Below are 27,466 nucleotides of genomic sequence, written 5' to 3'. Positions count from 1 at the left end.
TGTGCCTCTGACCTGGGCTCCATTAAATCTTCCTTTTCTCCACTTGTTTTCCGATCATTCAGTCCCCTTAAACTGCCTCAGATACTTGGCTCAGCTTAACACACCAAGCTGAGTAATTTCACATGCACATAACCATTGGGAAGCAGAGTTGCAGAGACATCACATAGCCTGGATATGCACTGCATAAGGACTCAGTATGGAAACAGATTTCTAGTTCCAACCATATTGACCAAGAATGTAAAAAAACCCATTGAATGAGAGGCTCAAGAACTCCATACCAAAATGCAATCTGAGCAGACATGTTGCCTGGATAGACAAGTAGAGAAAAAAGCTTTTATTTTTTGCAGCATTGACTTTTGGGGCAGCACTGGAAGTATATGCTTGTCTCCACTCTCACCTGTTATGTTCTTGTAGCCAAAAACCTCTGCGTCATTTCAGCAAGTATCTCAGTTAAGGTCATGAGATCATCACAACATCATTTTTGAATGAAGTCTCATTCACCGTGTATTTGTATAGGCCTTTTGTTTTTGCAGTTTTTTCACCTAAAAGGAAGACATTGCTTTTAATATCTAAGGGAGTCTGGGTAGAGGATGAACTCTTTTTTAAATTCATTATTAATTGGAGGATAATTGCTTTACAACATTTTATTGGTTTCTGCTATATAACAATGTGAATCAGCCATAAGTATACATATATTCCCTCCCTTCTGAACCTTCATCCCACTGCCCCCTATCCCACCTCCCTAGGTTGTCACAGAGCATGACGTTGAGCTCCGTGTTATACAGCAACTTCCCACTAGCTGTCTGTTTTGCATATGGTAATGTATATGTCTCATTGCTACTCTCTTAATTCATCCCATTCTCTGCTTCTCTTGCTGTGCCCACAAGTCTGTTCTCTATGTCTGCATCTCTATTCCTGACCTACAAACAGGTTCATGAGTACCATCTTTTTGGATTCCATGTATATATGTTAATATATGATGTTTGCTTTCTCTTTCTGACTTACTTCACTTCGTATAACAGGCTGTAGGTTCATCTACCTCAGTTCAACTGACTCAAATTCTTTCCTTTTTATGGCTGAGTAATATTTCATTGTATATATGTACCACAACTTCTTTATCCATTCACCTGTCAGTGGACATCTAGGCTGTGAGGAAGAGCTCTTGACTAAGAGACCTGATCTGGACCCTTCCTGGGGGAGGCCCTGAGTGAAGAACTCCATGTCTCAGGCCTCAGAGTGACTGCCAGAACCTGAGGAATCATGGGTTTGCTGTCAGGCTCAAATGAGAGAAAGAATAGGAAAGTGCTTTGCTACTTGTAAAATATGCATTAAAAAATATAGGGTTCTTCCGGATAAACAACAAGGTCCTAATGTATAGCACAGGAAACTATACTCAAGATCCTGTAATAAACCATAATGGAAAATGATCTAAAAAAAGAATGTCTACATGTGTACAACTGAGTTACCTTGCTGTGCAGCAGAGATTAGCACAACATTGTAAATCAGCTCTTCTTCTATTAAAAACCAAAGCAAACCAAGAATTCTTTTGAGGAGTAATGTCACACATTGCCAATTGATTTTAGAGTCCATATATTAAAAAGGCAAATAATGATTCTTGTTAACACTGAGCTTTTGCTGGATTTTATTCATTTTACAACAAACATGGCAGAAGTATCTCCATTATGGTTATTTCAATATGTTTCAACCCTTTCAGCCTAACTAGGCAGCAACTTAAAGTGTCATCCATGTGGTGCTTCACTTAATATAATAGCCAAAATAATGGGAATTAGTTATTTGGTTGTAATCTAACATCTGGTCCCATCACATACCATGTACAGCCCTTGACATCCCAGGACTACAACTCTAGATTCAGGCAAACTGGCTATTACTACCCTACACTAATTCCTCATTCTTTCTGGATGGAAATTTTAATTCTGTACTGTTCATCCATAGAGTACCACTGAGGAGTGATTAAGTATCTCTTCAATCTGTAGAAAGGAAGAGAGAACTCAAGAGTTCTCTTGAACAACAAAGCTTTCTCTGTTTCTCCTACAAATTCCATTCAGACATCAAATTGAATTTACTCTTAACTGAATGCATTTTATCTATACCTGGCAGGGATCTAGAAGTAAAATTACAAGATTTATTTCATTTTAATTCTATCATGATGCATTTAATCACAAATACCCCCCAAAAATGAAAAGACAATTTATCATTTTGTTCTGACTGAGCAACCCTCCTTGGTTCACATTCATGAATCTATAATGCAGGGAGGAGAGCGGATGATTAAGTGTCCGATTAGAGAAAACAGATTAACCTGGCAAACATAATAAATTTAGCTCATAAGCAGGATGGCTTTATAAATGCTCACAATAACTCTCCTGCATAAAATCATGAACCACAGCCTTCGGTGGTTGATGACTCAATTGAAATAGTTGGGGAACATAAAGCAAATGCATGTTTATGGATTTCTTTTTGACATATTAAAAGAACACTGAAAGGTATGTCTAATTCTGTGTATAACTCTAAAAGTACACTAAATAGGGAACATGGAGGAAAAATATTAACTCATGAAAATAAAGCTACACTCTCAAGTGTTCAAGTTTCTACTTTATCAATAAATATATCTAGAGTCCACGTACTTTCAATGTCTACTGATTAATTTCCAAAGATGTCAAAGCCAGACCTCGATTTCAAAACCTACAGATTCACCCTTAACCTTCACCACAGAACCTGGTTCCTTTATAAAGGCGGCTGCATCTTTAGGTACTTCTTATTCCATTGGGACATAACAACATAAAATTAGAGAGCTAGTTCAGCCTTTGAATCAGTAGGGAAAAATCCTTTCTTTTAGCTGAGAGACCACTTATATCAGAGTAAAATCTAGGTTAGGACGACTTGTTTGAAGGCAAGTCCTTGTGCTGTGCTCCAGAAGGTTCACTTAGCAGTCTGTGGGCCTTCCTTACTTAGCTGGTTTGTTTTCCTGGCCTCCCATTTTTAGCAAGGAGAAAATGGATACCCTTCACGCCCAGCTTTATTTTTAAACTTTCATGGCTTTATTCCTGGAGGCCTCTGTTGGCCTATGGCCTGAAAGAGAGTCAGATAGGGGCTGCCCTGTCACGTGCACCCAGGTCACACTGAATAAGAGACCTGCTCTGCTCCTCTAAATAGAAGCAGACCCTTGCTGGGGGCAGGGCAGGGATGTGGGGGAGGGGAATTGGCTGCCTCGGAGAGCCTGGTCTTTAAGGAAGGCCGCATCCGGAGCCAGGTAAATTTCCCACTGGAAGAGACGGGTACCTGTGCACCCTTCCTTCCTCCGTTCCCCACTCCGCCCACTTCTGAAGTTGATCTTGGGGGGCAGGGTGGCGACAGGGAGAAGGCCAAAGTGGGTGGGGGGGTCCACGCGTGTCCCCACAGTCCTGGGCTCTGGATCGGGCTCACAGAATACACCATGTTCTGTAGGTATGTGTGGGGGGAAGGAGGAAGGTTTTTTAAAGTCACTGCTTCTTCCCTTCTCCTTTCCCCATTATCCTCCCCCCACTCCCTAGCTTAGACTGAGGTGCTCTCTTGGGGCACAGGGACCGGGACCCTTTCTGCTGACTCCGAGAGTCTGTATAGAGCTAGGAGGGGGCGCACTTCGAGCGGATGCAGTGTGTATTCATGCTTATAACATTGCTGGGCTCAACAAGACAAGTTAACTGCACCACCTCCGCGCCTTGACCAGCCAGGACGTCCCAGTGGCGGGACGCGGGTCCTTCGTTCCCGCGCTGGGGCTGCGCCTCGGCTGTAGGGTTTGTGTGTGCGCCTGTGCGGGGTCGGGGGGACAGGTGTCCCGCGGGGGCTCCCAGCAGTGCGGCGTCGGGGGCGACAGAGACGTGTGCGCAGTCGGGGGCGAGCGAGCGGAGGGTACTCCGGCGGCGGCGCGGGGCCGGCCAGCTGGGCGGGCGGCAGGAGCGGCGAGCGTGCGAGCGCGTCGGCGTCGGGGCGCCGGGAGGTCTCCGCGCGGCAGGGTGGAGTTGGCGCTGGAGGCCGCCCTGGTTACCGGTGGACGGCCACTGCCGCCTTGACCTCCCTCCCCCCAGATGGAGTGGAGCCCCGACCGTTAGCGGGAGGGGCGGCAGCCGTGAGGCCGGCGCGACCCCAGGACCCTCGCCGCTGCCCCTGCAGGGGACACCAAGCCGGCGTCAGAGTGAGGTGTCTTAGGGGTGGTGAGGGAAGACGGCCAGGCCCGCAGACAGCCTTGCTGAACCTGTTGTCAGGCGAGAGCCCCAAGAACCAGTGGAGAGCGTGTAATTTCTCCCACATCTTTTTTTTTTTTTTTTAAGAGGCCACAGGGAAAGAGAGACTCGCTTTCCTAAATCACACAGCTATCAAATGACAGAATAGGGACTGGATACCTGGTCTTGCTTACCAAGGCCTCTATCCCTTGTGTGTGTGTGAGGTGGGGGTGGGGGTGGGGGTGGTCGTGGGGTGCGCAGGGGGGTGGTAAGTCGCTTCAGTTGTATCGACTGTTTGCGGCACTATGGACTCGAGCCTGCCAGGCTCCTCTGTCCAAGGGGTTCTCCAGGCAAGAACACTGGAATGGGTTGCCATGCCCTCCTTCAGGGGATCTTCCCGACCCAGGGATGGAACCCGCATCACTTTATGTCTCCTGCACTGGCAGGCGAGTTCTTTATCACTGTTGCTGTTGTTCAGTCGCTCAGACTCTTTGCAACCCCATGGATGCCAGGCTTCCCTGTCCTTCACCATCTCCCAGAGCTTGCTCAAACTCATGTCCATTGAATAGGTGATGCCATCAGACCATCTCATCCTCTGTTGTCCCCTTGTCCCTCCTGCCTTCAGTCTTTTCCAGCATCAGATCCTCATGGAAATGAGTTATAATATAAACCTTTATTATTATTGGAGAAGGCAATGGCTCAAACAATGGTGATATCACCATTCAGGACTGTTAATATAATTTATGTGCTGGAAAAGCCCAGCCATTCTCTTCTCCCTGAGCTTGGGATCCTCATTCCTTCATTTATTAAACATTCTGGGCAGTTATTTGTGCCAGATAAGCTCTGCAGCAAACTGAAGGTTTAGAGATGAACAGGAACCGGTGTCTCCATGGAGCAGGAAATTCCCTAGACACCAGTAAGTGATGCAGGTGTAGGAAACATAGTGGGTGTTAGAGAAAGGAGCAGTGGTAATTTGGAAGCACACAGGCAGTTCTGGCTGAGTGGAGGAAGACCCTGGGGAGGAGGTGGTATCTGATCTGGACCTTTAAGAGTGGGTCATTTGGAAATGATCAGCAAATGCCAAGAAGAAATTTCGTTATTAGCAAAGTAACTCCAGGTGAGAGTGAGGAATAATGGTCTGGTTTGCTTAGAACATAGGGATGAATAAGGAGTCCCAAGATTACAGATGGGATGCAATGCAGACTCAACATGAGGATCCATGGAGGGGTTCCAGGCAAGGAATGATTGGGCAGTGGCTGAGGAAGCTTCATCAGACTGGGACGTGGAACCCTCAGCTGTAGGGAGAGGATGTTGGACCAAGGACCCTTGCAGCTCTGAGAGTTTGTGAAGTAGCCAATCTGGGAACAGGGAGAGTTGTGAAACCATCTCAATGTGGCAGGGCTATGGATGAAATGTGCTGCTGGAGTGGGAAAGGGTCCAAATTGAATTGGAAGACTTTTGGACTGTAAGGATAGCCTGTGATCATGTTTCAGACTGCCGATAGCGTCCTTGGGAGTAGTTTGTGAAAAAGTGCTCTTAGTATTCTTGTAGCACAGGTGGCTTCCATGGACATGAGCAGCAGTTAATCAGCCTGTCCCTCTCTGTGCAGGGGGCTGTAATTTCTTTGGATGTATCCCCGGGGACCAACAGGGAGCTATAAACAGGGCAGCTTGTTTTGGCAGTTGAAAGAGGAAATTTCTTGCATAAAGATTACGGACTTACTTTCTTGTCACTCTTTATTATAAACTAGTCAAACAATTCTGTGCAGATGAACTGTTAAAATGAAGTATTTTTACCTTAAAGGTGACACACACAGCTTTCAGCAGAGGACTTAAAAATGTGTCTTTAATTGGTTCTGAATTACTGTGTTTCAGAAGCACAACATGACATACGTGGGCTTGAATGAAATGGGTGGATGGCCATGAAAATAAAATTATTCAAGCAGACAAGTTTAGACATTTATCTAAGGTATGAGTCTGGGAACCTTCTAAATGCATCTAGAACCTTCTCATCTTGACACCTTCCCTACAGAAGAGCAGGGGTTCCCTAAAGCTCCACTTCCGATGACTCACTGGTTCCATGTATGAATGTTTAAAACCTTCGGATGTTGTTTTATGAAATACACATTCTGTATGCTTTTGCAGCTTCTTTATCTGATGGATATTTGAGGAGAGGGGAAAGATGAACTTTTGTTTTGTAGCAGTTCCTTTGGTTAGTGATGTTAATCAGTGATGTAAGGAAGGAGCATGCAGTCTGGAAAAAGAAGAGACTTGGGACTGAATTATAGTTCTGTCACTATCTGTGTGACTTTAGTTCTGACACTTAAATCATATGAGTCTCTTGTTTCTTCATCTGTAAAAAAGGTGATGGTAATCGTCAGGTCACAAATGTCACGCAGTCTCAAAGGTCGGTAAGGGAGGAGATACAGTGTACATGGGGACAAGCAGTTAAGGATGGAGAAGAGGCTGGCCTAGGCGTAGGCTAATCCAAGTCCAGATGTGGGCTCTGCCCTCTCCCACTGTGTGACTTTGTGTGAGTCCCTCAGCTGTGGTAAATGTCAGCTTCCTCATCTTTAAAACGGGGGAAATAATTATGTCAACTTTGTGGGGTTGGTTTGAGGATTGCACAGTTAGTGGGAAATAGAATGAGACGAACACTGGAGATCAAAGAGAACTTGGAAGGCCTCCTTACCCTGCTACCATCTTCCCCACCTCCCATGGAAATCTTCTTTTTATTGACTGTGACCGTGTTTAAAGATCTTCAGTGACAGGGACTGCTATCTGTGCGAGGTCCTCCATGTCATTGTTAGATCACCTTCATTGTAAGAAGAATTTTCCTCATATACAGCTAAAAGCTGTCTCAGTATAATTTCCACATATTTATCCTCTTCTATGCTCAGTGGGAAAAAATACAGTGAATTTTCTTTTTCTGTTAAAGATTTTTATTTTGAGGTAACTGTAGATTCACATGCAGTTGTAAGAAATAATGCAGAGAGATCCTTCGTGCCATTGCCTGCTTTTTCCCAGTGGCAACTTCTTGCAAAACGACACTGCAGTATCACAGGTTATTGACATGGACCACATGGAGAGGCAGCCTATTCCACCACCTCTAGTTTCTCATATGTTGCCTTTTTATAGCCACACCCACTTCCTTTGTACCATTTCGTTAACCCCTGGCAACCACTATTCATTCTCTATTTTTGTAATTTGGTCATGTCAAGGATGTTGTATATAGATGGAATTATATATATAACGAGTTGTGTCATTGGCTTTTTTCACTCAGCACCGTTCTCTGGAGACTCATCCTGGTTATGCTGTTGCCTTTATCAGCAGTTTGTTCTTTTTATTCCTTAGTAATGTTCCATGTTGTGGATGTGCCACAAATTGTTTCTTGTTCACCCATGGAAGATCATCTGGGATGTTACCAGTTTGGGGCTATTATGCTAGAATAGGTTTTTGTATAGGTTTTATACAGGTTTTTGAGTAAATATAAGTCTGATGTCTTCAATCTCTGGAAAAAATATGTAGGAGTGCAAGTGCTGGATCATATGGTAGTAATAAGTGCTTCCTTGGTGACTCAGCAGTAAAGAATCTGCCTGCAGTGCAGGAGACATGGGTCCCATCCCTGGGGAAGATCCCCTGGGGGAGGACTTGGCAACCCACTCTAGTATTCTTGCCTGTAGAATCCCATGGACAGAGGAACCTGGCAGGCTACAGTCCAAGGGGTTGCAAAGAGTCAGACATGACTGCAGCAACTTACGCACACACACGGTAGTTATGAGTTATGTTTTTAAAGGAATTTCTAGACTGCTTCGAGTGACTGCAACATTTTATATTTTCACCAGCACTGAATGAATGATTCAGTAACTCTACATCCCTGCCAGAATTTTCTCTGGTCACAGTTTCTTTGTTTTTTTATTTTAGCTATTGTGATAGGTAAGTAGTGCTATCGTGGTTTTAATCCAAATTTCCCTAATTGCTAGTGATGTAACATGGCTTGCTTGACATCTGTGTCTCTTCTTTGACAAAATGTGTCATTGTGTCTTTTGCTCAGATTCTAATTGTAGTCTTTTCAGTTGTTAAGTTTTGAGTGTTCTTTTTATGTTCTTGATACTGGTCCTTTCTTGGGTATGTGGTTTTCAAAAATATTCTTCTGCTCCATAGCTTATCTTTTTTGTCATTTTAGCAGGATCTTTTGTGTTGCAAAAGTTTGACATTGTGAGGACATCAAATTTGTCAGTTTTCCCTTTTATGGATAGTCCTTTTGGTATCAGTTTCCCAGGTAGAGCAGTGCTAAAGAATCCACCTGCCAATGCAGAAGATACAAGAGACACTGACTCGCTCTCTGGGTCGAGAAGATTCCCCAGAGAAGGAAATGGCAACCGTCTCCAGTGTTCCTGCCTGGGAAATCCCATGGACAGGGGAGCCTGGCAGGCTGCAGTCCATGGAGTCGCAAAGAGTTGGACATGACTGAGCACACATATGCACACTTCTGGTATCAAGTCTAAGAAATCTTTGTTTACCCTGGAGCCTGAGGATTTCCTCCTGTTTTTCTTCTTTATGTTTCATAGTTTTATATTTTGCGTATAAGTCCCAACGTGACAGAAGTAACACGGAGAAGACCTGAAACAAGAAATCATATCTCTCACACGTAGACCAGTTATTTTTTCCCCTCCATGTTTTATAATTCAAGGATTTCAGTGAGTATTTTTCAGAAATTGGCATTTGCTACTATCATATTAGCTGTAAAATGGGATAATAACATAATAAACTCAAATCATGGTAGATTTTTTAAAAAATTAATTAGGGTTAATTGAGATAGTGCACTTGAAAAAAAAAACATGTTATACTACAAAGTACTTTCTGTTCAAATAGTGGTTATTATTGTAAGCTTGAATAGATCTCTGAATGCTAACAGGCAGCTGTGTGTGCTTGCTGCTTCCTATTCATGGGAAATGTGTTTGTTTATATCATAGTATAGTATCTATTTTTCCTTTTAGTGCCCATGTGGCCAAATTTTGAACTGCCATTTTAATAAGACTCAAACATATTTGAGAGGGTGGTTAGACTTAACGGTTTCCATAAAGTTGTTTTAATAGTTGTTTTTCAACAGATGGACAGCTTGCATTTGGCCTCATTTCTGTGACAGGGTGATGATTGAACTTTTCAACAGATGGCATACAAATACTTGAGAAAACACCCTCCCAATATTAATTGTTGTAAAAAAGACTTTTTGCGTGCCAGGGAAATAATAGTCTGTATTCCCAAGTCCTTTGCCTGTGCTATTATAATTATAATTTAGATGATTTGGAAGTTTCCCTTTCTGGCACTGGGGTTTATTTTGTAAATGAGTATCTACATTAGAGTGAGAGATGCCGAGGAATACTCTGTTGTCATTTAGATGTTCAACATGGATATAGCATGAAATCCCTTTTTGATTATCAATGAATGTACATAACTTCCTTTTACTGAGTCATTCTGCTTCAGTGCTATACATAGGAAATGTAATGTTCCATAAAAATCACCCCTCAGAGACTTACATGTTCTTTCTTAAAAATACTGTCTTCAAAGGAAAAAAATAACCAAACTGAGAATTATCAGACATACACATTAATATGATGAACCCCCCAAACTTCAAAATTGTCTCCTTTCTGCCTCAACTACTTTGCACTGTTTTAGGATTCAAAAATGAAGAATCAGACAGTAAGCAGGGCAGTTGAGGAGTGGTGGAAATCTGGAGGGTGTTTGTGATTGTCACAGTAACAGGGAGCATTTGCTGATACTTAGTGGGTATGTTGCTGAACCTGGATTTGGGTCCTCTTGCTTCACATGCAGCAAAGTCAATCTCCTGAGACTGGGTTGTGGTGAAGGAAAGTATAGCATTCATTGCATGGTGCCAAGCAAGAAGAATGGACAGTTCATGCTGAAAAGATCTGAACTCCCCAATGGCTTTCAGAGAAGGGTGTTTAAAGGCAAGATGAGGGAGGGGTTCACAGGCTGTGTGATCAGCTTATGCTCAGTTCTTATATTGGATGGTATCCATGTGAAGTTTCAAAGATGATTAATCTTGTGATTTCAACCATTTGGGGGTCTATATGCCTGAGGTCAGTAGTTTTCACCTGTAAAAACAATTTAGGAATGTGAGATCTTTATCTGTATCTTTCAGGGAACTAGGAGTTTGGTGACTCTACCATGTGGCTGATTTATAGTCTAAATTGTTACCAGTTTCCCCACTCAACAGCTATTCCTTTTTTCTACCTTTTCACATTTCCTAATCATTAACTCTTCTTTTAAATTCATTAACTCTTTCTTTGAATAGAAATTATAACAAAAAGTATTTGTGGGGAATGTCCCAAAGATTAGCTATTTAATTGAGACAGTTGAGACATATATACTGCTTGTTATGTGCCAACTACTTCTTTACTTATTTTAAATTTAGTTTTAGCTGGAGGATAGTTGCCTTACAGTGTTGTGTTGGTTTATGCTGTACACCTAAACATTAAGTCTTGAGCCAGCCTCTTGAGACTCAGGGGAGGTCTGGGAGACTCAGATAAAGCAAAAGACTTTTACTTCAAAGGACAGTGACACAGGGAATTGTATATGGTTTCAGGTGGAGGCAAGTGTGCCTAAGTCTGCACAGCACAATTCGACACAAGGAAGAAAGGTCCTGTGTCTTACAGTATATCTGGATATCAGACTGGACACTCATCTGAGCCTGGAACTTGTGTCTGCTTAAAACACAGAGTAAGTTTTGCAATTCAAGGTTTTTGCTTTTTTTTTGCACAGAATGTTAGTGTCTACCCAAATCTCTTCTTTTTGATTTTACTATGTTGCTATATGAAAGGCTGAAAGACTCTGATCTTCTACTTCTAAACCCTGACTTATGTTTATTATAAGTGCTTTATTATATTTTTGGGTATTCATGAACTGAGCATTTACACAGTAAAACAAATATTATTACAAATTTATTTCCCCTGTCTATTCCAAATAGGACATCATATTAATTTTTGAAATATTGTATATAGGTAAATTACCTTATCCATGAATTTCTGGATTTAAAGAGAGAATTATGAAATGCTTATTATAACAAAGGAGGCCTGGGGTTAATCAGTATGAGAAGCATTGCTGTAGAAAATTAAGCAATAGCAGACAAATTCTTTCTCCACTTGCCTGTATGTGCACACATAATTCTGTGTTGGAATCATTCAAAGGACAGTGGTGTGAGTCTAAATATTTACTAAGGAACGCAATCCCAATAAAGTCTGTATTATTATATTTCTATAGAAGCCTTGAACTGATTTTCTTTTGGCAACTCATATCAGCTAGATCTTGGTGTCTGTCATTGCAGATGGCATTTAATGATTGCTTTAGTTTGAGCTATCCTGGCAATCCTCAGCCAGGGGATTTGATTGAAGTGTTTCGTCCTTGTTATCAACATTGGGCACTGTACTTGGGTGATGGGTATGTTATCAACATAGCACCTCTAGGTAAGTTTTGCTTTCTGAAGTTCCTGGGAGTTTTTTAGCTTTCTTGCTACAAGGAGTAATCATAAACAAAATCATAAAATAAACCAGAAATACAATGTAGAAACTAGGTAAATCCAGCTGTTCTAGGTTTTTGGAAGGATATTCTCAGACATCCTGGACTGTGAAGTCAAGTAGGCCTTAGGAAGCATTATTACGAACAAAGCTAGTGGAGGTGATAGAATTCCAGGACTTCCCTGGTGGCTCAGAGATTCCAGCTGAGCTTTTTCAAATCCTAAAAGATGATGCTGTGAAAGTGCTGCACTCAATATGCCAGCAAATTTGGAAAGCTCAGCAATGGCCGCAAGACTGGAAAAATTAAGTTTTCATTCCAATCCCAAGGAAGGGCAATGCCCAAGAGTGTTCAAACTACCATACAATTCACTAATTTCACATGCTAGCAAAATTATGCTCAAAATCCTTCAAGCTAGGCTTTAGCAGTAAGTGAACCTAGAACTTCCAGATGTACAGATGCCAACATCCATTGGATCATAGAGAAAGCAAGGGAATTCCAGAAAAACATCTACTTCTGCTTCACTGACTACACTAGAGCCTTGGACTGTGTGGATCACAACAAACTGGAAAATTCTTAAAGAAATGGTAATACTAGACCACCTTACCTGTCTCCTGAGAAGCCTGTATGCTATATAAGTCAAGAAGCAGTAGTCTGAACAGGACATGGAACAATGGACTGGTTCAGAATTGGGAAAGGAGTACGTCAAGTTTATATATTGTCACCCTGCTTATTTAACTTATATGCAGAGTATGTCATGAGAAACACTGGGCTGGAAGAAGCACAAGCTGGAATCAAGATTGCCAGGAGAATAACCTCAGATATGCAGATGACACCACCCTCATGGCAGAAAGTGAAGAACTAAAGAGCCTCTTGATGAAAGTGAAAGAGGAGAGTGAAAAAATTGGCCTAAATCTCATCATTCAGAAAACTGAAATCATGGCATCCAGTGTCATCACTTCATGGCAAATAGATGGGGAAACAGTGTCAGACTTTATTTTTTGGGGCTCCAAAATCACTGCAGATGGTGATTGCAGCCATGAAATTAAAAGACTCTTACTCCTTGGAAGGAAAGTTATGACCAACTTAGACAGCATATTCAAAAGCAGAGACATTGTCAACAAAAGTCTGTCTAGTCAAGGCCATGGTTTTTCTAGTGGTCATGTATGGATGTGAGAGTTGGACTATAAAAAAAGCTGAGCACCGAAGAATTGATGCTTTTGAACGGTGGTGTTGGAGAAGACTCTTGAGAGTCCCTTGGACTGCAAGGAGATCCAACCAGTTTATCCTAAAGGAGATCAGTCCTGGGTGTTCATTGGAAGGACTGATGTTGAAGCTGAAACTCCAATACTTTGGCCACCTGTTACGAAGCACTGACTCATCTGAGAAGACCCTGATGGTGGGAAAGATTGAGGGCAGGAGGAGAAGGGGACAACAGAGGATGAGATGGTTGGATGGCATCATTGACTCGATGGACATATGTTTGGGTGAACTCCGGGAGTTGGTGATGGACAGGGAGGCCTGGTGTGCTGCAGCTCATGGGGTCACAAAGAGTCAGACATGACTGAGCGACTGAACTGAACTGAACTGAATCAACTGGGGAAGATATTTGCCACAAATGTGACAAGAGTCGGTGTCTTTATATATAATACAAATAGATTATTTCAATCACTTAACATCTATTTTTAGATTTTTATTGTATGTGCCAAATATTATTCAAATGCTAGGGATACATAAGCCAGTCCCTCTACAGTAGAACTTACATTCTAGTGCACAGAGAGAGAGAGACAGACAGAGACAGAGAGAGAGGAGACAGAGCCTGAGAGAGGGAGTATGAACAGAATACAGAAAACAATGTTAGATTAGAGATAAGTGATATGGAGAAAATAAATCATAGAAGCAGGTTAGGAAGTGCTGGGGAGTTGTAGTTGCTGCAGTTTGAAATTAGCTGGTCGGGAAAATCTCACGAGAAAGTAACATTTGAGAAAACTTGAAAGAGGTGAGGAAACCCAGCACATATTTGGGGCAAGAGTTTCTTTGTCTGAGGGAACAGCGAATACTCAAATACCAACAAACAAATGAGTAAAAGATTGTGAACAGTTTGTAGAAGATGAAACTCCAATACCCATTTTTAAAGCATTCAGCTTTTCAGTCATCTAGGAATTATAAAATGATAGGTTTTATGCCTCTCACATTAGCAGAATTTTAAAAAATGAAAATCAGTGTTGATAAAGGTATAATGAAATGAACACAGGATATTGTTGATAGAAACAAAATTGATAAAATCATTCCCCAAAACAATTCAGCAAGATGTGTTAAGAGTCTTGAGCTTCCCTGGTGGCTGGGTGGTAAAGAATCTGCCTACAACGCAGGAACTGCAGGAGACATGGGTTTGATCCCTGGGTCGGGAATATCCCGTAGAAGAGAGCATGGCCACCCACTCCAGTCTTCTTGCCTGTCCAGGGACAGAGGAGCCTGGCGGGCTACAGTCCATGGGATTGCAAAGAATTGGGCATGACTGAAGTGACTTGGCATGCATGCATGTTAAGAGTCTTAAAGTGTTTCCATGCTCTGACCCTGTAATTTTACTTCTATGAATCTATTCTTGGGAAATATTTTTAGAGAACTTATTTAGGATTCGTGTATGAGAGTGTTCACTGCTATCTCATTTATAATGGTTTAAAAAAAGGACACTGGGAAAAAATAGGGAAAAGAAATAAGTAACTATTGATTATTAGACAATGGATTAATAATATTTAAAAGATAATGGTTAAATGAATTAAGATTTAGCCACAGATACTATGATTCTGTGTTTGGTAGAACTTTTTAGTTGCAAGTAACATAAATCAAGTTAGTTTAGACAAAAGGCAAATTCATTGCTTCACTGAAGGAAACTACAGGAAGGGTAAAGATGATGCTGGTCTCAGGGATACCTGGATCTAGAAGTTTAAACACTATCAAAACTCTTTGTCCCACATCTGCATTCTTTTTGTATATATTTTATTTATTTTCCCAGGCTGTGTCTAAGAAGCTGAACTGATGACCCTAGGCATCCTTAGGCTCACATCCTTGTAGGCTGGTGACCCACAGGAGAGAGATACTCCTTGTCTGCTGAAGTTAGAAAAATCATGGAGAATGATTCTTGATTGTCTGGTATGGGTCCCCTGTCCGTTACTGAACCATCACTATGTCCAGGAATGGGACAGTATGACTGGCTTAGACAGAGTCTTTTCTAGAAAGAAAGAAGTAGTGGTAGGATGAGGTGCTAAGCAGACTAAAACAATGGCCACTTTAACAGCTGAAAGTCATTTCTAGATATCTTTAATTGTATGAAAGATGATCTTGTATGACAACTATTGGCAAATTACAGATTAAAATGCAACGTGTAATATGGTACCAAGATTGCAAAGAAATCATATATACACACATACATGTTAATGCAAATACATACATGTGTATTTGCAAGTGATAAAGACAATATAAATACATTAAAATAATAAGGATAGTTGTTTCTAGCAGGATAGCAGGTAACTTGTATTTAATGTTTATGCTGTATTTTTCTGTATTTTCTACATGTTTAGAAATGAGTACAAGCTATTAAGAAAAATGTGTGCAAATAACAAAGAGCCTAGAATATTTTTTTCCCTCAAGATGCGTTAAAAAAGAAGTGTTTACAGGCTGAAGTTTTACTATCTTGAGAGCTTCTGAGAACCTTTAATGAAGTGATTTTTGTGAGATTTTGAGCTATTTGCCACTTTTTCTGGAATACTGGAAATGGAAATGGCAAATAAAATGACATTTAAAATACAGAGCTATTCATTCTGTAGAGTCTAGTGGTTAATACTAAGAAATTTTTTATATTATCTCTGCAGCTTTCACATTTAGAAAACAATATGAGGCTTTTGCGCTGTTTCCTTTTTTTCACCTCTTAAGCTCCATACTAATATGGTTCAAGCACTGAGCTTTGACTGAAATTAAATTCCTGTTTCTGTTAACTACTTGTGTGATGTTCCACAAGCCAGTTTCTCTCTCCAAGCTTTGATTCTGTCATCAATAAATTGATTGCTTCAAACTAGTTGATGAGTAATTCTAACTAGGATATACGTGTTCTGTGAACTTGTACTGTGTAAGAATTTAGAATATGTAAGGTATTGAAAATGCTACTCCAACGAAAAGGAGTTCAAAGGAGTGAAAAAAAAGAGGAATAGGAAAAAAAGTTTGCTTTTAGTCATTACTGAAAGGAGAAGTGTCTAAACACTGGTTATATAGCAGCCCTTCATCTCATGGTTTTCTTGAACAATGGCCAAGCCTAGCAATCTTGGGCAGATAGAGAGGGCCTAGGGCCTGGCCTTAAAGCTGAACACTAAGCAATCACTTTTCCAGTCTCAGATGACAACCATGGCAAGTCAGGATACAGAGATTTGGGGCGGTTAGGCAAATGCTTACCAATAGCGGCAGTAAGATGGAGTGGCGGGGCACAGGGCACTGTAACAGGGGGGCGGAGCACAGCAAAGGCCCACGTAGAGTGGATAGTGCCTACTGCATTAGGGTTAGTTTTAGGACTTAGTTTCTTGGCTGAAGGAACTAGCAAAACACAGGGCTCCAGCTGATCCCAACTGACCCTGTCAAATGTGTAGGGTCCCCTGCAGATTTCAAAGTAAAGCCTGATTAAAAGAACAAGTGTAAAAGCAGAGAGGTGGCTGTAAGAAGTGCAGCTTAATTGTAAGAGGAGAGCATCAATCTTAACACTCTGCTGCTAAGCCCAAGCATACTAGTTTAGAAGGGTTCTAATGCCAAAGAACAGGGGCTTTATAGAAAAAGGGGGCAGTGATCTTTTCTGTACTATGTTAGAAACATATGCCAAGATCCCTAATAATAATACTAGTTGATAGAGAACTTATACCTCAAGAATGAGTAGATTTTTCACACCCAGTTTGTTCTATATGTTGTTTAGTCGCTCAGTCATGTCCGACTCTTTTGCAACCCCATGGACTATATAGCCCTCCAGGCTCCTCTGTCCATGGGATTTCCCAGGCAAGAATACCAGAGTGGGTTGCCATGCCCTGCTCCAGGGGATCTTCCCAACCCAGGGATCGAGCCCTCATCTCTTATGTTTCCTGCATCAACAGGCAGATTCTTTACTGCTGAGCCACCAGGGAAGCCCAATGGGGAGATAGAAATTTTCAAAAAGTTTTCTTATATTCTCACTCTTACAGTATCGAATAAGTGTTATTGGTAAATTAGAGAATGAATGTTGATGGTTAGTAAGATTAAGTGGTTTCTGGTTTGAGGATGAGTTAGGATGGCATTGGAGTTCACTGGGCTGGATTGTTGTGTATTGCTAACCAGAATTCTCCTTATAGAGGATGGCATTTCCACCTCGTTTACAAGTGCCAAGTCTGTATTCAGCAGAAAGGCCCTGGTGAAGATGCAGCTTTTGAAGGATGTTGTTGGAAAAGACACATACAGAATAAACAATAAATATGATGATACATATCCTCCTCTCCCTGTTGAAGAAGTTATCCAACGGTCAGAGTTTGTTATTGGGCAAGAGGTGGAATATGACATACTTGTCAACAACTGTGAGCATTTTGTGACTTTGCTTCGATACGGAGAAGGAGTTTCAGAGCAGGTGAGTTTTCTTTAAGAGAAATAAAAATTTCTTACATTGGGAAGATAATAACTACCCAGTCTTGATCAAGTTTTCAGGCCTCAAACAAATGGAAAAGAACAAGAATATATGAGAACACTGAAGGACAAAGAAGGGAATTGAGTTACCCAAGGTCACTCAGAAAGTTCATGACCAATCAGACGAGAACATTTTGTGTCATGAATCTGGGGCTAGAAGGGACTTGAAGCAGAGTCAAGACCATGTCTTTCTGTCTGTCTTAATGCCCCCTGTCCTTCAGTGTTTTTTTTTTTTTCATTACCGTACCATACAGCAGTTAAATCAGTAACTATATATATATTGAAAAGAATGTTGACTTTTTTGAGTGGGACTTCCTTTGCCAAAAACATAGATGTTAGTACTGAGATTCTTTTCCATTAACTGAAAGAGGCTAACTGATACCATGGATTTGTGGATGTCTTTTTCCCTGGTGGCTCAGAGATTAAAGTGTCTGCCTGCAATGTAGGAGACCTGGGTTTGATCCCTGGGTCGGGAAGATCCCCTGGAGAAGGAAATGGCAACCCACTCCAGTATTCTTGCCTGGAGAATCTCATGGAGGGAGGTGCCTGGTAGGCTACAGTCCCTGGGGTTGCAAAGAGTTGGACACGACTGAGCTACTTCACTTTTCAGTTTCCTTGCAACACTAATTTCAAAGAAATGTTGTGCTTTTAAGTGGATCCAACGCTAAAGTGTCTGTCTACAATGAGCGAGACCCAGGTTCAATCCCTGGGTTGGGAAGATCTCCTGGAGAAGGAAATGGCAACCCATTCGAGTATTCTTGCCTGGAAAATCCCATGGACAGAGAAGCCTAGTAGGCCACAGTCCATGGGGTTGCAAAGAGTCAGACACAACTGAGTGACTTCACTTTCACTTTTGATTCATTGAGCTTTTGGATGATTGTTTAGTGGATTAATTGACTTTATTTTTAAGGTAGCTTATAGTTTTGTTATTTACCACCACTGTTCAGTAGTGTAGCAGATTCCTCACTGAAAGCAAACTTGATTCAGTTGCCCTTTCCCTACTTACCTTCCCACCAATTCAATTGCATCATTGATATTTTAACCCAAAGGTTTATTAAATTAGCAGTATCTTGAAATGGTGGATCTGTTGTATAAATGTCTATGCTAAGCATTGAAATGATAACTCTGCTCACGAAAGCTTGGAAGAATGGAAAATAGAACATAATGAAAGGATACATTTACTTTTGTTAAGAAATAATTTAATTGGAAATTCATTTTTACTAAGAAATATATTACTCTAATGAACTATACACATGTAGCAATAAATTGTTTCTGAGCCAAAACACAGAGGATACAGACATAAATATCTGCTCATTTTTGCATTGAAAAGTAGTGGTATAGCTAGGAAATAAAGTTTGTTAATGATAAAGTCATCCACAGTACTCAATCAGCAATTTTTTAGAATGTGGCTAGATCAAAAGATGGTACAGGTCTCTTTTTGCTCTGACTCATACCTGTGCTCTCTCATAGTCTTTTCACCTTTCATACCCAGATCAAGATCCGTGAAAAAGTAACTATTTTTCAAGAACTAGGAGAACTCTTCTCTAGCAGGTTCTGATGGGTACAGTAACAGCCTTAAAGACACATCTGAGCTTTGGAATTCTGCTGATCTGAGCTAGAACCCCATCTTCACCACTTCTAACCTGGATAACTTTGGACACGTTTATCAGTTTCCTAATCTATCAAACAAAGTTGTTTCATAGATTGTAAGAGATTTTTAAAGTCTCTTAGCATGTTCTATTAAATATTATTCATCCCAATGAAAGATATACTTTCCATCAATATTACTTTTTATTTTAGCAATTTTATAAGTCTTTGTTGATACTGTTCAGTAATATTCTGTTGATCTAACAGAAACTGCAGCATTTGAATTATTATTTTTATTACTATCAATAATAGTACTAATAATAGCTAATGTTAGATTTGTTTCTGGGGTCCCTTTAAGGCTCAGGGATCTTGAGCATAGAACAGTTTCCTTGGGAAGTGGCTGTGTATTTCCAGTTCAGTTCAGTACAGTTGCTCAGTCGTGTCCAACTCTTTGCGACCCCATGGACTGCAGCACGCCAGGCCTCCCTGTCCATCACCAACTCCTGGAGTTCACCCAAACCCATGTCCATCGAGTTGGTGAAGTCATCCAACCATCTCATCCTCTGTCATCCCTTTCTCCTCCTGCCCTCAATCTTTCCCAGCATCAGGGTCTTCTCAAAAGAGTCAGTTCTTTGTATCAGGTGGCCAAAGTATTGGAGTTTCAGCTTCAACATCAGTCCTTCCAATGAACACCCAGGGATGCACTGGTTGGATCTCCTTGCAGTCCAAGGGACTCTCAAGAGTCTTCTCCAACACCACAGTTCAAAAGCATCCATTCTTCAGTGCTCAGCCATCTTTATAGTTCAAATCTCACATCCATACACGACCACTGGAAAAACCATAGCCTAGACTAGACGGACCTTTGTTGGCAAAGTAATGTCTCTGCTTTTGAATATGCTGTCTAGGTTGGTCATAACTTTCCTTCCAAGGAGTAAGAGTCTTTTAATTTCATGGCTGCAATCACCATCTGCAGTGATTTTGGAGCTCCCCCAGAAATAAAGTCTGACACTGTTTCCACTGTTTCCCCATCTATTTCCCAGTTAAATGAAAAATGGTAAATGATAAAAAGATTAGAAAGGTGGAAGGATTGTGGGTCCTATCCTTTTCTTCTTTGTACTTTTCTGTATTTTTTGAAAAAATGAATGGACTTTGCTTTATAGAGTTTTAAGTTCACAGCAACATTGAGCTGGAAGTATATACAGAACTCATACATATTCTCTACCCCCCACCCCGACACACACACACATATCCTTCCCCACTGTTAGCATCCCATAGCAGTGTGGATTATTTGTTATAAAAGAAGAGCCAACATTGATACATCATTATCAACCAGAGTTCATACTGAAGGAAACTAGAGCATACCACCCCAAATATGTTACTTTGGCATAAGGATTATTTTGAGCAGTTGAGAAGCAATTGAATAGGAGCAGAAGGAAATAAAGCTTCCTGCCCTCCCCCTGTTTTTCTAAAAGTAGGACAGAAGTTTTCAAGGGTGGCCCTCCTCCCCACTCTACCAGGAAGGACAAAAGGTAATCACCCTGGACACCCCGTGTTTAATATCAGACCCTTAGCAGCCTGGAGAGGGCACTAGAGGAATCTACTTAACAAACTACTTACAGACTTCTGTATACCATTAGTTTCTTACCTTCCCACAGGTGGTTGCCCTTGGAAGACGAACCACTTTTCCCTTGCTTCGCTACAAATTTATCTTTCTTTGGTGAAGACGCTCTATAAGTCTGAATTCTAAGCCACCTCTTTGAGTTACTTCTTCCCTGAATTTCTCCCATGAGTGTATGAGATGTGCATGTTAATCAACTTTTGTTCATTTTCCTCTTGTTAATTTGTCTTTTATTACAGAGCCTCAGCTGAGAACTTGAGATAGGTAAAGAAAATAATTTCCTTTCATCGAATAGTTAACGTTAGGGTTCACTCTGTGTTGTACCTTCTGTGGGTTTTGACAAATATATAATGACATGTATCCATCATTACACTGGTCATACCAAACACCCTCTTCCAACAACACAAGAGAAGACTCTCCACATGGACATCACCAGGTGGTCAACACCAAAATCAGATTGATTATATTCTATGCAGCCAAAGATGGAGAAGCTTTATACAGTCAACAAAAACAAGACCAGGAGCTGACTGGCTCAGATCATGAACTCCTTATTACCAAATTCAGACTTAAGTTGAAGAAAATAGGGAAAACCGCTAGACCATTCAGGTATGACCTAAATAAAATCCCTTATGAATATACAGTGGAAGTGAGAAATAGATTTAAGGGCCTAGATCTGATAGAGTGCCTGATGAACTATGGAATGAGGTTTGTGACATTGTACAGGAGACAGGGATCAAGACCATCCCCAAGAAAAAGAAATGCAAAAAAGCAAAATGGCTGTCTGAGGAGGCCTTACAAATAGCTGTGAAAAGAAGAGAAGCGAAAAGCAAAGGAGAAAAGAAAAGATATAAGCATATGAATGCAGAGTTCCAGAGAATAGCAAGAAGAGATAAGAAAGCCTTCTTCAGCGATCAATGCAAAGAAATAGAGGAAAAGAACAGAATGGGAAAGACTAGAGATCTCTTCAAGAAAATTAGAGATACCAAGGGAACATTTCATGCAAGGATGGGCTCAATAAAGGACAGAAATGGTATGGACCTAACAGAAGCAGAAGATATTAAGAAGAGGAGGCAAGAATACATAGAAGAACTGTAAAAAAAGATCTTCATGACCCAGATAATCATGATGATGTGATCACTAATCTAGAGCCAGACACCTTGGAATGTGAAGTCAAGTGGGCCTTAGAAAGCATCACTACGAACAAAGCAAGTGGAGGTGATGGAATTCCAGTTGAGCTATTTCAGATCCTGAAAGATGGTGCTGTGAAAGTGCTGCATTCAATATGCCAGCAAATGTGGAAAACTCAGCAGTGGCCACAGGACTGGAAAGGGTCAGTTTTAGTTCCAATTCCAAAGAAAAAGAATGCCAAAGAATGCTCAAACTACCGCACAATTGCACTCATCTCACATGCTAATAAAGTAATGCTCAAAATTCTCCAAGCCAGGCTTTAGCAATACATGAACCATGAACTACCCCGATGTTCAAGCTGGTTTTAGAAAAGGCAGAGGAACCAGAGATCAAATTACCAACATCTGCTGGATCATGGAAAAAGCAAGAGATTTCCAGAAAAACATCTATTTCTGCTTTATTGACTATGCCAAAGCCTTTGACTGTGTGGATCACAATAAACTGTGGAAAATTCTGAGAGATGGGAATACCAGACCATCTGACCTGCCTTTTGAGAAATCTGTATACAGGTCAGGAAGCAACAGTTAGAACTGGACATGGAACAACAGACTGGTTCCAAATAGGAAAAGGAGTACATCAAGGCTGTATATTGTCACCCTGCTTATTTAACTTATATGCAGAGTACATCATGAGAAACGCTGGGCTGGAAGAAACACAAGCTGGAATCGAGATTGCTGGGAGAAATATCAATAACCTCAGATATGCAGATGACATCACCCTTATGGCAGAAAGTGAAGAGGAGCTAAAAAGCCTCTTGATGAAAGTGAAAGAGGAGAGCGAAAAAGTTGGCTTAAAGCTCAACATTCAGAAAACGAAGATCATGGCATCTGGTCCCATCACTTCATGGGAAATAGATGGGGAAACAGTGGAAACAGGGTCAGACTTTATTTTTTGGGGCTCCAAAATCACTGCAGATGGTGATTGCAGCCATGAAATTAAAAGACGCTTACTCCTTGGAAGAAAAGTTATGACCAACCTAGACAGTATATTCACAAGCAGAGACATTACTTTGCCGACTAAGGTCGTCTAGTCAAGGCTATGGTTTTTCCACTGGTCATGTATGGATGTGAGAATTGGACTGTGAAGAAGGCTGAGTGCCGAAGAATTGGTGCTTTTGAACTGTGGTATTGGAGAAGACTCTTGAGAGTCCCTGGGACTGCAAGGAAATCCAACCAGTCCATTCTGAAGGAGATCAGCCCTGGGATTTCTTTGGAAGGAATGATGCTAAAGCTGAAACATCAGTACTTTGGCCACCTCATGTGAAGAGTTGACTCATTGGAAAAGACTCTGATGCTGGGAGGGATTGAGGGCAGGAGGAGAAGAGGACACAGGATGAGATGGCTGGATGGCATCACGGACTCGATGGACGTGAGTCTGAGTGAACTCCAGGAGATGGTGATGGACAGGGAGGCCTGGTGTGCTGCGATTCATGGGGTCGCAAAGAGTCGGACACGACTGAGCGACTGAACTGAACTGAACTGATCCATCATTACAATATCATACAGAATAGTTTCCCAACCCTGAAAATCTCTATACTCTGCCTATTATTCATTCCTCCCTCTCCATAAACCTCTGATAATCACTAATATTTTTTTTTACTGCCGTGTGTTTTATCTTTCCCAGAGTGTTATACAGTTGAAATCATACCAAGCAAAATGCACTTAAAATTCTTCCATGTCTTTTCATTGGATGGTTTGATTGCTCATTTCTGTTTATCACTGAATAACATTCCATTTTCTGGATGCACTACAGTTTATTTATTCACTAACCTACTGAAGGATATCTTGATTGCTTCCAAGTTGTGGTGATTATGAATAAAGTTGCTAGAAACATTTGTGTGCAGCTTTTTCGTGGATGTAAATTTTTAGCTCATTTGGATAAACACCAAGGATTATGATCGCCAGATCATATGGTAAGAGTATGTTTAGTTTTGTTAAAAGAAAAAAAAAAAGAAAAAACTGCCCAGCTAGCTTCCAAAGTTGCTGTACTAGTTTGAATTCCCACCGGTAATGAATGAGAGTTCCTGTTGCTCCACATCTTCTTTAGCATTTGGCATTGTCAGTGTTTCGGAGGTCAGCCATTCTGATAGGTACATAGTGATGTCACCATTGCTTTAATTTGCAATTCCTTAAATATGTATGATGTTGACCATCTTTTCATATATTATTTGCTATCTGCATATCATATTTGGTGACGTGTCTCAAACTCTTTTGCCCATTTTTAATTGGGTTGCTTACTTGTTTTCATATTTCTGAGTTTTAAGAGTTCTTAGCATATTTTGGAAAACAGTCCTTCATCAAATATGTCTTTTGCAAATGTTTTCTTCCAGCCTGTGGCTTGTCTTTATTTTTATAAATTCCTAAAATCAACATTTCTCACTGTTAGAGCCTAAACAAGTTACTAAAATACGCCTGTCTTTGTGAACTATGGCAGCACCCTTGAATGTGCCTGTATGAGCTGACACACAGTACACCCTGACTGTGCCTCATTGTAGCACTGTAGCCTTAGAGTCTTGGGGGAAGAGAGAGTTTTGATGACCACTGTAGTTGTCTGTGACCCAGCTTCACTGATAGCTGGACCCAGCTGCTTCAGTTGTAGCTAACATTTCACTGGGCATGTATAGATCCTCAGAATGAGGTTTTTATCATGCCTGTCCCCCATCCCACACACACACCTGAAAGCCCTGTATAGGACAAAGTGTGCAGGATAGGATTTGGTGATAAGATAATTCTAAATCATTCACAAAAAATTCTTGTTCATGCTGGCTCACCACAGACATCCTGGGATATTTTAATCTTGCAGATCGATCCTGTTACACATAACTCTTAAGGGATTTTTCCATTTAGAATGCAACTTGAAATAAATGTTTGGAATTTGGGGAACTGCACACTGGAAGTAGTTTATTATAATTTTATCTTGCCTGTGCAGTCTCAGGGAATTTTGATTTAGGATTGAGTTGTCTGTCTTCTCCCCAGGTCTCATAGATGTTTGAGATTTCTCTCACAAGTTCTGTTTCTAGTGGCTGAAACACAGCCAGTGAGTTAGGACTGCATCTAGCTGTCCTCCTACCCCCACGGATCCTGCAGGTTTTCCCAGGGCTGTCCCCTGCTGCCGTTTGACCCCTCTGTCTCCAGACACCAATTACACCTTCCAGTTTTTTCACTGCCTGCCACTTTTCCTGTCAGACCTCCTTGGGATCTCAGCATCTGCCTGGAATTGCATGATGCTTGGGCTTGGTTTGCAATCCTTGATCCCTGTCTGATTATTGACTCTGCCCCTTTTTGGAATTCTGCCAGGTATCTTGTATCTCCCACCCTATTTTTGCTCCCTGTGTGCTATGTGGGTAGTTCTCTGCTACAGTGAATTCTGCTTGGAAACAATTTAGGTAGCAACTAATTAAGAATTACAAATAAAAGAAATAGCCAACCAAATACACAAAATGAAGAGTTGTAAACTAAAATAGGATTTTTCAACTGTTTGCCAATGTCATTCTGCCTGGCAACTAGGGATGGTGGCAGAGCAGAGACAATTATAGGCCGTGTCCCTACAGACCACAGGGTGGTGTAATGAAGTGAATACTCTTACCTTTGTGCTGCTTTCCTGGCCAGAACCCTTGCTGCCTGTTCCCCATAGGGAAGCCTCAGTTAGGGAGGGAGCATTATGTTGCATTTGTGGGTGGCAGGCTCAGTGGTGGAGGGCTATGGGTTAGACAGAGGGCATGCTCCAGTGTTAGCTGGGTCAGGTTTTTCAGCATTTGGGCTGGTCCCCAGAGTCGTTTAGGAAAAATGTTTTGCTTTATTTGAAAGCCTGACTCTTAACTCTTGGAAAACAACTCTTTTCCAAATACCTGATGACACTGAAGTATCTGAATGTGACCTTTGGGCCATAAAATTGCACTCAAACCCTTGCAGATGGAAGGTAATATTAGTTGAGTGCCATGCAACCATGAATATTCATCAGTTCCCTCATCATGATGATGATTAATACCCTTAAAGCTATAAATGTCTGAACTCCTTTATGGACAATTGAACTTGAGAGTGATTTATTTTTGTTTGTCTACATGAGAAATTAATTTTTGCCATAATAGTTAACATTAGTATTGACTTATCTTAAAGTTTGTTTATTGGAATAGAAAGTGTATCGACCAAGTAAGAGTATATGATATTTAGCTCAGATCACATTTCTGAATTATTTTCCTAACAGCTTTAAGTCCGGGAACACACACACACATGTACACACACATGTCCATCCAAATGCTGTCATATTTTTAATAGACTTCTTGAGCGAGTACTCCTGCTTTCTTATCTTGTCTATACTCCCTGACCAATGCACACACATACACACACACACTATTCACCTTGGTATGGACCCAGCCAAATCAGTATGTGCTTAGGAGGAGGGGTGTATAGGGGGACGACACATGGTTCAGGTCTAAACTATATCCAAATGCCCTGGTGCTATTACCTCCCTTGGGCAAATCACTTTTAACTTCTCAAATTGTATAAAACAGTAATGCTATACTGTCCAGGTGTACCATGATGATTATTAGGAATTGTGGCATAATAAGTTTATAAACTGTCAGAGGCTATAAAAATAGGACTGTTTACCTATGTGTATTTATATCTTTGTCATAATTATAATAATTATAAATTTATTTCATCTTCATTCAAAATTTTAATTTTACATTCAGCTTTACATTGTACATTAAAATGAGTTAAATGAATTAAAATTTAGGAAACAAGCTAAAGCTGAGGTTTAGGACACTAAGATGCTTTTAGAATAAGATGTGTTTTTGATTCCTTTTTCCTTATAGGCCAGCCGAGCAATAAGTACCATTGGGTTTGTGACAGCTGCTGCTGGTGCCTTCTCCTTCCTGGGCTTGTTTCCAAAAAGACTAAGACCAAAATTCTATTAATTTACTGAAGAGATATTGGAGCTGAAGGAATTTGTGAGGAGGAAAAGTAACCTGGGATAAATACTTATTTTCATTGCATCATTATTGTTCCAAATTCCAGTGATGGATGGCAGACTCTTTAATAAATTGCTTACTGGCATTATCTCATCATTGAGCCATGGAAATTTTTCTCCCTTCGTAGTATAGATTCATGTGGTAGCTTGAACAAGAAGCAGTGGCCTTTTGAATGAACCAGCAGCAGATCTTAATATCACATCATTTATCCTTTTTCTTCTATAAATATTGTTTTTCTTTCCCCTGAGGGTAACTATTCAGAGAGATGAAGAACCTTTTATATGTGACTGAAAAAAATGTTAAAAACCCTTAACTGTTTGGATTGGTATCAAAATTCATATTCCTTTTCTGGTGAGAGAAGAAACTTGAAGTAAAGCATTTGGTTAGGTAGCTTAAGAATCTTTTATTAACAAACTGTCTGAGAGTGGATACTCGTCTCCTTGACCCTGTGTAGGTGTGAGCAGGTGAATGGGAGAAGGAGCTCTTGGTTCCAGTGTCTCGGATCCAATGATTTCTCTGGCAGCAACTCCTTTGTCAGGAGTATGTGACAAGCAGGAATGGGCTGTGGCTTCTACCGAGTTCCATTGTTCCCTTTGGATTTTGAAGTATTTGAAGACTTTGGCCCTTTAAACCTGAATTCTGTTCAGTTCAGTTAAGTCGCTCA

General features: G+C 40.9%; 1 protein-coding gene across 5 annotated transcripts; it reads left to right on the top strand.

Moving 5' to 3' along the window:
* Positions 1-3,084: 3,084 nt before the first annotated feature.
* On the top strand, positions 3,085-27,115 carry PLAAT1 (phospholipase A and acyltransferase 1). Of its 5 annotated transcripts, none has more exons than XM_069557495.1 (6): positions 3,119-3,268; positions 8,788-8,916; positions 10,827-10,960; positions 11,565-11,703; positions 17,116-17,384; positions 26,647-27,115. In XM_069557495.1, the coding sequence occupies exons 4-6, from the start codon at positions 11,565-11,567 to the stop codon at positions 26,746-26,748; spliced, it is 510 nt and encodes a 169-aa protein (XP_069413596.1). In that variant the 5' UTR covers positions 3,119-3,268; positions 8,788-8,916; positions 10,827-10,960; the 3' UTR covers positions 26,749-27,115. The 5 variants fall into 5 exon arrangements, with proteins under 5 accessions (XP_069413585.1, XP_069413612.1, XP_069413604.1 ...); XM_069557519.1 differs by lacking the exon at positions 26,647-27,115 and adding an exon at positions 20,885-23,785; XM_069557484.1 differs by lacking the exon at positions 8,788-8,916 and having other exon boundaries at positions 3,085-3,268.
* Positions 27,116-27,466: the final 351 nt, after the last annotated feature.

Source organism: Ovis canadensis, chromosome 1, assembly GCF_042477335.2.
Source record: "Ovis canadensis isolate MfBH-ARS-UI-01 breed Bighorn chromosome 1, ARS-UI_OviCan_v2, whole genome shotgun sequence".
NCBI classification, from domain to species: Eukaryota; Metazoa; Chordata; class Mammalia; order Artiodactyla; family Bovidae; genus Ovis; species Ovis canadensis.
The sequence above is the reverse complement of the archived record's forward strand: the minus strand, read 5'-3'. Positions and strand labels throughout refer to the sequence as shown.

Excerpts from the sequence above, each read along its gene's own strand:
- PLAAT1 (XM_069557484.1), top strand. The coding sequence starts at position 11,565 with ATGGCATTTAATGATTGCTTTAGTTTGAGCTATCCTGGCAATCCTCAG. Across the intron at positions 11,704-17,115 it reads TATCAACATAGCACCTCTAG|AGGATGGCATTTCCACCTCG; the intron begins GTAAGTTTTGCT and ends TTCTCCTTATAG. Across the intron at positions 17,385-26,646 it reads GAGAAGGAGTTTCAGAGCAG|GCCAGCCGAGCAATAAGTAC; the intron begins GTGAGTTTTCTT and ends TTTTCCTTATAG.